At 41.0% G+C, this 12,082-nt stretch overlaps 1 protein-coding gene across 3 annotated transcripts in view; it reads right to left on the bottom strand.

The window, feature by feature from the left end:
- Positions 1-10,270, bottom strand: part of LOC135114144 (solute carrier family 25 member 36-A-like) — a 30,642-nt gene extending 20,372 nt beyond the window's left edge. For 2 of the 3 annotated variants that reach the window (XM_064029881.1, XM_064029882.1), the window contains exons 1-3: positions 10,113-10,270; positions 6,809-7,102; positions 4,583-4,761 (exon numbers count right to left, since the gene is read on the bottom strand). In XM_064029881.1, coding sequence (XP_063885951.1) covers positions 4,583-4,761; positions 6,809-7,102; positions 10,113-10,156 — 517 coding nt within the window. In that variant the 5' untranslated portion in view covers positions 10,157-10,270. Of the gene's footprint in view, positions 1-4,582; positions 4,762-6,808; positions 7,103-10,005; positions 10,068-10,112 lie in introns of those variants that run through there. The other variant, XM_064029880.1, reaches the window with a different exon arrangement.
- Between the last annotated feature and the right edge of the window lie 1,812 nt (positions 10,271-12,082).

Raw genomic sequence — 12,082 nt, 5'->3', positions numbered from 1 at the left:
GGAAACTTCCACTACGGAAAAGGTTTGATTATGGTGGCGCTGCTTACTGGGTCCCGTTGGGTCACTGTGCCAAGAATGTTTATCTTGGCATCCCCACCCCGCCCAAGACAGCCCTGCCAATGGGAGGGGTGGGAATACTCGTTGTCCCACACCCGCGAACCACCCCATCCTACGGGCACAGGAGCGACTGCTGGCCGCTGCCTGCACCCACACTATTATCAGCTGGTTAACACGCTTTACACATGTTTGCAAACAGCAAGCCAATGCGTTACCTGATGAAGGTCTACAGTTGCTAGATTATTAGTAATTCATTTGTAACATATCAGAAGGAAGAATGCGTGACTATATATAAAGTGCCTTTAAACCCTATCAACGCTGAAGCCTCAACCAATTACTGCCGCATTTGTTGTCACTCACGCAGGTATTAGTTTATCAATAAAACAATGCAATTTGCTGCAAAAGCATGTCGAATGAAAGCGTCGAATGTCAGATCAAAGCAGAACCAATACATCATACAATTATCAGTTATGGTTAGTTAATATATTTAATGAATATTCAATAAATAATGCGCACTCATACCCACATTTGTATTTATTCAATAATACTGCATATAAACATATATATATATATATATATATATATATATATATATATATATATATATATATATATATATATATATATATATATATATATATAATTTTTTTTATTTATTTATTTTACACACACACACACACAGCACCTCAAAGAAAAGAAGTGAAAGTGGTGGCAACAAGCCCAATGAGCTCAACTGGCCGCATATTGAGGGAAACGCAGGGTCACTGCCTCTTGCCCGCCACCCCTGGCTTCATTCATCCGTGGGCAGGCCGCTGCCGTGCAGTGACCAATGCCTGAATCTGGAGTGGCCCACCTCGTGCATGAGCAGGGGACGCCTTCGGCGCGCTACAAATGACACCAACGCCAATCACTGCCCCGCCCAGACAAACGCGGGGTTACTAAGACGCAACATCTGGCACTGTGCGCCCCATTATTGCCACTATGGTGTATCAGGGAGAGCTGAGGGGACCGCTGCTGTAAACAACATTCTGGCGCCTGTCTGACGCCCAAGGTCACGGAAACTACCACCACCACCACCACCCTCCATTCGTGGGCCAAGTTCTGCCACCAGCAAGTCGTGCAGCAGCCAACTCAAATGAGTAGACCAGTCCCACTTGTTCAGACTCACTTTAAGATCACAGTAAACAGCAAGGGGGTATTTTTCATATATATATATATATATATATATATATATATATATATATATATATATATATATATATATATATATATATATATATATATAGTCAGACGAAAGCAGCGTGCGCCCAAGCAGCTCTCGCCTGGAAGGTGCTGCAGCAGTAACGGATCCAGCACGTGATTCTCAACACGTGTGCGCGCTAAAAGCCACTCTCCAATACAACAAGCAAACAAGTTCACTGACAGAAGAAAAAAAAAAAAAATAAATAAAATAATAAAATAAAATAAATAAATAAATAAATAAATTAAATTAAATAAAAAAAAATCTAATGGCTGAGCTAATGACTTCCTCCACTCAGAGCGAGGCGGAATAAAGCTGAGCGAGGCCCAGCAGTAGACAACAGGCAGCCGGCTCGACTATTTCTGCCTACAATGTATACTTCGCCTATTCAACCCTGTGAAGCTTGCGACGCTCCTACTTACAGCCAAACACTTATTCTGAGGCATGTATCCGCATCATCTTCCTACCACGAAGAGTATACTTGCCTCTCACATCGGCTACAATTCCCTGACTCGTACATTTTCATCTGCTGGTGAGACCACTTTTACTATCCTACATCTTTTGCTTATCAAAGCTATCACCACACAACATCGTAAGGACCAACATGCCTGCGGTTTGCTCTTTTGCCTTACTCTGAAATGAACGGTTGCCTCCGAATATTAATGATATACATCCCTAGTAAATCAGATTGTTAGGCTACAGTTTGGTGAACTGCGAGAGACCACTGAACGTTAAGTGTATTATTCGTATATTACACTTAAACACTTATTATTCGTGTATTACATTTATACGCATACATGTCCTGAACAGAGAATTCATCTGAAGAACAATGACAACCATGCACCTCTGGGATTATCTTATCACGCCCCTCCGCCACCCAACACTGCAGCACGGATCCCCAAAGCACCACGTCACCTTGTATTCATGCTGCGTTATCACTACTCTTGAGACCCGGCACTGTTTATCCTGTGACCAGGTTTTGTTCCTTCATCATTAATGTGGTGAAATAATCTAATTTATCAACTTCTTAAATCCGGTTTTGTCACTTTCATCATCGTTCACTTGTTAAAATCTTCAAAATTATCAACTTTCTTACATGCAAGCTATGTTAATGATATTTTTGTGATGAAATACTATTATTACAATTTGTAGTAAAAATCCCTATAGAACGACAATTTTACTACACCTTTACAGCCCTCCCAAGATCTAACGTTGCCCAATGCTGTAACGCACACGCTCTCTCCAAGGTGACAATCTCTCTCTCTCTCTCTCTCTCTCTCTCTCTCTCTCTCTCTCTCTCTCTCTCTCTCTCTCTCTCTCTCTCTCAATACAACTGCCACGATCATAATGAACAACCATTGCACCACCACATCCTTATCAGCTGTGAGAGGAAGGAGGAGGCAGCGGCAGCAACATACCACCCACCCACACCTCGCCTACCGCCGACCTACATCCTTATCTCTCCCTCCCAACAGTAGGTCATTTTCCAGCCTATAGCTCGTGCCAAGTAGGTATGATAGTCAAGGCTATTTGGGTGTTTGTCCATGTGCCTGTTAAACGAGCCAATGTGAAAACAAATTAATGTAGGTCAAACATTTTTTGTTACCCAAATGAAGTAAGCGGCGATACATATATAGTAACCGTTAGTCATGAAAAGCAGTGAGAATTATAAGCAAGACGTTTATGCATACTTGGAAACAATGCATACAATGGCGCTTTTTGGTATAAATTATGCCTAACCATGCCAAATGTCAGCAGACTGCTGCTATAATGTTTATTTACGTATAGTTACCACACAACAATCCATGTCCATATAGTTTTAGTTCATCGAGCTCGTTTTATTTATGTACAGTTGTAACACAACACACATCAGTGTCCAGATAGTATTATTCTTTCTCATCATGCGAGCATCTCCAGTGGACGAGAGAGAGAGAGAGAGAGAGAGAGAGAGAGAGAGAGAGAGAGAGAGAGAGAGAGAGAGAGAGAGAGAGAGAGAGAGAGACCGTTGCTGTGCCGTGCGTTCCAATGAGTTACTCGCCACTGGGTTACCGCATCCCCACATCAGCGTCGCGGCCACGTGGATGGAAGGACCCACCCTCCCGGGCCCCGCGTGCTGCCGTGTTAGGCCTAAGGAAACCTCCGCTGGTCCAACGTGAGCAAAGGGTCACTGGGTACACACTGACACATGGCGCAAGTGGTAAGCGTAACATCCGACTAAACAACCTAAGAAGTGATCTAGACATTTCACAAACTTAACTGGCCTAATTCTTGAAAACTTAATTAAACTTCATCGGGAGTGGTTAATTAACTGAGGCTTTTTTTTATTTATTTATTTTTTATTTTATTTTTATACGGTTGGCCAGCTTCTTTGACACGTAGAAAGAAACTCCAACTGTCTAATAACAATGATTTTCTTCTGTTGTATAATTATAGTTTGTTTTACAAAATTTAAAAGAACTGCTCGCGCTGGTGGTCTCTCTCTCTCTCTCTCTCTCTCTCTCTCTCTCTCTCTCTCTCTCTCTCTCTCTCTCTCTCTCTCTCGTCATGGTTTCCCGCGGCGCAATGTCTTCAGCTACCTAAGCCTTTCTTCAATTTCTTACTTCAACTGACCAACTGCGCATCAGATACAGGAAAAATTCAACAAGAGCCAACACCTCCAAATATTATACTCCCGGAAAGAATAAATGGAAGGGAGAGGAAAAAAAAAAAAAAAAAAAAGTGGTGGGATGGGGGGGGGGGAAAGAGGGCCATTTTTAATCATAATCGGGGGTCAGCTGCTCCATCTCATTTAAAACTTTTGGGTCGCTTTTTTTACTGCTAATCTCAACATGCAGCTTCATCATCGTCGAATGGTTGGTGCAAAGACCATTTATTTATTTTATTTATTCTTTTTTATTGTCAATAATGAACATCCTCTTCACAGATCATTACCACCATTTTATTTTTTGTTCGCCGAACACGTCACAATTAACATTTCAATGGGCGTGCTTCTCAGTAGTTTTTTTGCTCAACCAACCAATTTTCCCGTAAATCTATCACCGACTTGACTTCCTAAAGAAATAATTCCTAAAGCTACCACAGATAAATTTAAAACAAAAGTTAACGTTAACTTATTATTTCTTTTTTTTCTTTTCTATTTTAGCTTTTCCTTATTTAAATTTTCACATCCATGTTTGCTCATTTGCAGGAACCTACTTCGGTCTTTATCAGTTTTACAACTTTCCCCTGACGGCCTTGCATAGATTTTCATAACAATAACAAGAACAAATGGGAACACGCGCTTACCAGCCCAGGAAGCGGAGAGGACGTGGACGATTGGCGTGTCGGGTTTCAACTTCCCATTGAGGAATTTCTTCATCTGGGAGTAGGAGCAGAAGTAGATGGCTCTAGAGGGCGCCACACCGACCAGGTTTGGACCCAGGCCTCTGAATAACGCCCGTGGGCCCTCCACCTCCACGATATACCTGTGGGAAGAGGCACGAGTTAGGTTAGTCCTTGGATTGACTTGGAAATAATTGTGTTATTTGTTGAGATAAACTGGAACCATACCAACAAAAATCTTGCTCTACTTGGTGTTAACCGTGTGCGTGTTTCATCCTCGATCTTAAGCATCACATGATGCACGCGTGATCGCTATCCACGTCTTAGTACCCTCACTGGCAGAGCTCCGGTCAACTAATTTAACCCGATCTCTGGACAAGATCGAAGCCTTTCACATGCCAAATACCACAATATCTTACTCAAGGGGGGCAGGGCTTAACTGTTTGTGTTGACTCCTTTTTGAGAACTTTAGCAACGTGCGCGGGGTCAGCTTGTTAGTCAGATGTATATACAATTTAACTATTCACTAGACTTTAGGTGGTAAGCTATACCCTCCCAGAGAGAGCCAAGACCTATAATCCCATATATTGGTAGGGCTGAAATATATCACACACACACACACACACACACACACACACACACACACACACACACCCAAATAATTCAGTCATCTTACTCAGAGGACAGTAAATTCATTCATTAATGGATATACTTAACGGCACTAAGGACAAGAACTTCAACCAAGTGACAGGCACACACGTTACCACTGCGGATCCTACCTACATCTTATACGTTCCTAGGTTACCAATGAGCAACTACGCAGCGTGTGCAAAATTGCGATGACGTGGTGTAATGCTATTAGTAAATTCACCACGCCAGCTGTGGGAGCTCATACCGTGTGAGGCCACCAGACCTTGAATCCCACACCTCATACTGACATTAAATGCACTAAGTGATGACCGTTACTCTCCAAGCTTCGTTTGATGCGTCACTATTGCTTTATGACAGCACAGGACAAGCCTTGGGATAGGTAAGGTACGTGAGATGAAACAATGACATGGCAAGAAATATGGATAGCTGAGGTAGCAATGACCTGCAAACCTACTGATTGTCTCCCAAAGTTGCTATCAATTGAAAAAAAAAATGACCTAATTAACAGAGAGAGAGAGAGAGAGAGAGAGAGAGAGAGAGAGAGAGAGAGAGAGAGAGAGAGAGAGAGAGAGAGAGAGAGAGAGAGAGAGAGAGAGAGAGACTTGGAACAACAGCAATAAAAGACTAATTGTGGTGATAAATTTTCTTAAGTATGCAGGCAGAACTTCACTGCCACAGTGAATGACATGCATAAAATATAGGTGCAGATTATGCAACTGGCACTTATTCAACTTAAACAGTTATAGGATCTGAATATTCATAATCATTCACATAATGAGACTATTTATATAATCAGTCAATAACAACCATACATTACACAACTTAACCAGGTGTGTAGCTGCTTGCGTGAATGTATAAAAATCTGCAACATTATGAAGTCTGACAGAAATCAACTACTTCATGGAGCTGTGATTGGTACAAAAATGTGTGGCTAGATGATTCAGTGCATCTTAACCAATGTTTGTAAACCCATTCCTCACACTGGGTCAGATTGGTCAAGGTCCACACTTCTGTCTCTTGACACATGCCATAATATCATTCATACAATGAAACACTATCTTAAAAAGAGCAGTAATGCAACAATCTCTACCAATTAACTACTACTTTACTACTACAATTTACTACTGATTCCATACCTTATATCCTGCTGACCTCTGCTTAAGTCTGGGCCAATGAAAAGATCAACCAAAATGTTGCCAATTACAATGTCATTTTCTTTTAATTAAAGGAATATGGTAAAAATGTTCAAAGGAATGAGAAATACTAATGATGTCTGCTTAAACTTACCACCATGATATATTCACCAAGAAATTTAAGTAACATAAAAGGATGTCACAGACTTTATTTTTGCAGACTCCATCAGGGAAATGCACAGGGATGTCTTTACTTGCAATCAGAACTTGACTGATACAAAAACAAAAATTAAAGGTACCATGTAGACATGCCACCATTTTAATTAACCTACCCAGTACAGTACACAGTAAATGTACGTACAGAATATCCTCCAATACGGAGCATGACAACCCTGAATGTACTTACTTGAGGCAATGGAAGATAGACAGACTCTGCCTCTGTCCTGGTGGGTTTGGAAGCTGCTGTGACAACTGCACTATCTGTGTGCCTGAGGTGAAGGCAGTGGTAGTGTGCAGCCTGCGGAGACCACCTCCCCCTCGGTGGTGGTGTTGGGGCACGGTGGGGCATGTGGTGGAGCCCCGCTGCTGGGCTGCAGGTGGAGGCAGCGAACCACTCATGTAGTTGAAGGAGGAGGACTGAAGCCTTGTTTTGACCACCTCCAGTGGGCACGTGGCCACTGCGCCCATCGTGCCACCACATCTGCCAGAGAAGAGGACCAGCTCAGGAAAAATTCTAAATAACAGCTGTAGTAAGGCAAATGTATTTATACCCATTGGTATTATGTACATGTTCATGAAATTGATACCAGTATACGAAATAATGTAACAGCTGTCCACTGAACACAAACATGGCATGGGCCAAGGCTAATGAAAATTGAACAGACTGGTATGTAAGACAATCTGATATGGAAAGGAATACATTATACAACAAATCAATGACACTTGTTATGATCCAGAAGCTGATTTCATGACCTACTTAACTACTTTTGGTGCTAAGTGGGTAGCCTTTTATCAAGATTTGTGCAGTAGTGTCTATATATACCAATGACAATCATCTACTGCAACTTAACTTAGCAATCATCTAATTAAGTTACAGATTCACGAGATCCCGTTAAGTTCATACATATTCAATATTTGGCCACTTCTCATACCATATGCACTGCACTTACAATGCCTGTCTACATTCAGGAATTTCCAAAACGTAGAAATAACCTCCATGATCACACTCACAGTAAGTACCTAATGTGTATACCTAAGCCTTCCCAGCATCTTCACCACTGCCAGCTATTCTTGTGTTCTCTTCCATTTCAATAGATATCAAGCAGAACAAATTTCAATATCCTATACTTGACTACTTATATGAGAACAATGCCTGCAACAACTACACTTATTGTGTGAAACTGAACAACTTTATTCTAGTTTCCTGAATACTTTCTGGGGATTACTATTGCTAATCATTTAGATCAATTATTGTGTTCTCAAATTTTGGCTGCTTTATCAAGTTATTAATACAGACTCACCTATTCTACATTGCTATTACAAAAGATTATCAACTTTTGTATGTGAGAATAGTTGAATGCATTAAAATGCAGTCATTTCATTACCCAAGTGTTCACTCACATACACACATTAATAACAAATACCCTTACATTTCATCTGCTGACTTTGCAGCTGATATAAATGACTCATCATGGTGTAATGATGAACACTGACACTAATGACACAGCAGGGATATTAGAGTGATCTGGGAGACCTCACAAAAAGGGTACAGGATGAAAAGCAGCAGCTACACAACAAACACCTTTCAGCACCACCATCACCTCTCTATACAGTTTTCAGCTTGGTTACTGGTCTCTTCATAGTCATAACAAATCTTCCTGAAGACATCTTGCGTGAATCAAAACATACTGGTACAGATATAACTATCAACATAACCTGAATACCTACATACAAACATACACTACTCCGCCCCCCACCCACCGATCCCGGCTCTGGTGTAAACAATGGATTACATATGTGCCACATGTCAAAGCAAAACAAAGAATACCTAAAAATATCAAAACTTGAGTATGCTGGTGCAGTTCCCTCAGGTAGAACGTGAATGTAGCAGTATATTATATTTGAATACTAACCGAATCAAGACAGCTTTACCAAAGATATTTTTTCTTTAAATATAACCCTGAATGTTTGAAAAATATGCTATTCTTGCTTTCCTACTAAGTACCTGATCCCATTACTGTTGCCACCATCGGCTGGCAATTTCTGAACCAATGAATCACTCCTATCAAGTTCCTATTATGCGTTGTTATTTCTTGCTGAGCTTATTTCTTAACTAGCCGTTTTTTTATTATTATTATTATTTTTTTTTTATGTTCAAGCAACTACACAAACAATTTCGTAGAAAACAAACCGTCCTAGGATAAACGCAAACATGTAAACAAAACACAGCAGTACACCAGCTCATAGTAAATATTACACCACGCATTGCACAACCTTATGCTTTCGACGGAAGTACAGTACTACAAATTACGTAAACAAAGCATTCCAGAGTGAATTTTTCTAGACACGGACACTGAAAACACTTGAATACTGCTGAGCATTTCCTGGTTTACAGCTCACTGAGGATGAAAATAGACACGTAAATACAACCTAACAACTGGTCCAGCCCGAGGTTAAGGCGGCCGGTCTGTTAAGCAGGAGTTACCTAACATCCACCTCACACCTGAACCACCTTGAAACAGTAGTCCTAAAGGGGTAGGTAACAGCCTAGTTCACTGCCACTACTCATAACTTCAACTTTAGAGAGTATTCGTTAAGTTTCTCGATGTTTGTTATCGTTTCACTTACTGATTTACGGAGTTCATTGAACCGAAAACTTCACATATTACTTCGGCTTTTTAGTATCACGAAGGGTAAAGAAAAAAATATCAGTGGTCATTCACCTACAGGTTCTCTCCTTTCCACTACGACGCAGTGACTGGGTGGTCAATACACCCACGAAGCCGCAGCACGGAGACAACCGATGCCTCTCTTCGACCTCAACAAACCAGAGGTTATACCTCACCGTGTCTCCTTACTTAAACTTTTACAAGCTCTTCTGACTTCGTTACGCTAGCAATGAATAGATTACATTTTAATTACTAGCAATTGTAATTATGAAAAAAGCCATTACCTACATAACGAAGGAACTAACGTATTTCAGCAGCTCCAACTATGGGTTACCTCAAATGTTGCTTACTCAAACATTTAAACGCGTTTCCGGCCTCGCTACTAATGAACAAACCACTTCATTACTGGCAGCTTTATGGAAATACCATTACCTACACATAATAGAAGTTATATTCGGTTATGATTGAGTTTATTACAGACACAAGACCAATTTATTAGGTCTGTACGCCGCATCCTGCCAGGTACTCTATCATTATCTAATCGAATAAATGGTTTGGTCTTGATATTGAAATGTGACACGGCTGACCGAAAAATTTACCAACCCTTACGTTGGTATCAAGTTCCTGCCACGATACACGCACTAATATAGGTCATTTCGGTCATATAATGCAGCGTAGACAACCAATACCACGTTTGTCCTGCAGACGACCTCACCTCTCACTGCGTTCTCTGTCCACGGCTCCACGCCCACCACACAACATACACCACTACCACTTGCACCTCCCCCACTCACTCAGACACACGCAACAAAACCACCTTACCCGCCAGCAAACAGGTGTATCAAGGTATCTCTATTAAAACTCATTTCGTCTCAAGATTTCGCACACTACACAGCAAGAACAACCCTTCCCCATCACTGGTTCAGACATAACTGGGAGGCGCGGCGGCCGGGCTCTGAGTGGCTTTCCATCACGTGCTCACTTGCCGCTGATTGGTCCAACGCTTAGGTAGTGTGTGCTGATTGGTCGAAGTATTGGCCCCGCTCCAAGTGTACATGTGATTTTTGTTTACATCTTTACTTACGATGGTGAACATTAAAATGCTTGTTGTGCACTTGGGTATGGGGCCCTATATTCAGGGCATTCCAGTTTCTCATCTATTCCAGTTTCTATGGGGTCCAGTGGAAGTTGCCGAGGTTTTCAGGGATGTTTTCATGATTCCGTGATAGTTTGCGATTATTCTACATTTACGGAAGGGTGGGTGGGCGGAGAAAAATCATTGAAAACTTGACTTATCATCTCTGTGGCTTTTTGAAACTATCCCCTGTGAGAGTCTGAAGTGTTTGGGAGAATACAAGCTTTAAACTTGCCTTGCAGTGGCTGGAAGTGTACGAAACAAACCAAGAATCTTGATCTCAGTTCTATCCGGACTCAAATGCGTGTTCTTTGCTTTATATAACACCTCTGACGTTACTCTTTTTAGGAGGAACAAAGTCCAAAAAACGAATCCATTTTTCTTATCGCAATTTTTGTTATTGATATACTTTCTATTAGTGGAAAAACGAGGGAAAAAAAAAAAACTTTACACTCACGTCCCACGCAGAGCACCATGCCAAGACGCGCGGGCGGGAAAATTCAAACGCAAGGCTGACTCAATCTTTTCCGAATCTCTTTCAAATAGAGTTTCACGTTGCCTAAACTGTTAACATTTCCTTTTATATTGTTATATGCGTTGTATTGAGCAATGTCGTTTGGCTAAGTGCTGTTATGCAAGAGACAATTTCAATAGTTATGACATGCAGTAAACATGAAGGAAGATACAGTGTTCTGCCTTTTTTGGTATTATGGACACTCACTTTTCTTGTTTTTATCAAAAAAGCAAGTTGTCTTAACCAGTTACAAGTGTTCATCAGAAAGACAGACTAACGAAATGCATCTGGAGGGCATGAGAGAGAGAGAGAGAGAGAGAGAGATGAGAGAGAGAGAGAGAGAGAGAGAGAGAGAGAGAGAGAGAGAGAGAGAGAGAGAGAGAGAGAGAGAGAGAGAGATGAGAGAGAGACTATGGTTTATTTCGGAACCAAAACACTTGAGTAAGAAAAGTTCATAATTGTCATTTCACTGTCTGTACCCTGAAAGTCTGAAACCACTCTTCAGGGTTGACAAGTCTAAAAATGTTGCAATACAATGCGGCGTTACATACTTACGAAGCTTCTCGGTTCTCTACATTACGGTCACGTCTCTTGCTTGAACTCCCACATGGATTCTTTTTCCTTCCTGACAACCTTACTTCGTCACACTGCGCAGTTGGCCTTCCATTTGTCTTCGTCGCCACCCATATAAATTTTTCCTCTTATTCATGCAATTGCTATTTAAGTGCGGTTTATTATTGTTATAATTACTTATGATAGATTTTCTAACAGATTTATTTGACATCTGTTTTTTACCACTCTTTTTTAACAGTTTGTTTAGTTCGATGTGTTTACGATAAGCCGGTTATTTATCTGTATAAAGATAGTTCTTTTGTTGTTGTTACTGTTAAAATCGTTGCTATTATTATTATTAGGTAGTAGTAGTAGTAGTAGTAGTAGTAGTAGTAGTAGTAGTAGTAGTAGTAGTATTGTTGTTGTTGTTGTCGTAATGCTTTAATGTAATGTTTAGCCACGAGAGGGGAATGGAGGACATGACAAACCACTCCAGATAAATTACTCGTTTACGATCGTCAAGACCCTATATTTTATCATGGAGCCTCGTTTAGGGTCAACAGGTATGGTGCTGTGTGTTCCTCCTTTGGA

The sequence above is a fragment of the Scylla paramamosain genome, chromosome 27 (genome assembly GCF_035594125.1).
Source record: "Scylla paramamosain isolate STU-SP2022 chromosome 27, ASM3559412v1, whole genome shotgun sequence".
Lineage (NCBI taxonomy): Eukaryota > Metazoa > Arthropoda > Malacostraca > Decapoda > Portunidae > Scylla > Scylla paramamosain.
Note: the sequence above shows the minus strand (reverse complement) of the source record. Positions and strands in the feature narration are given on the sequence as shown.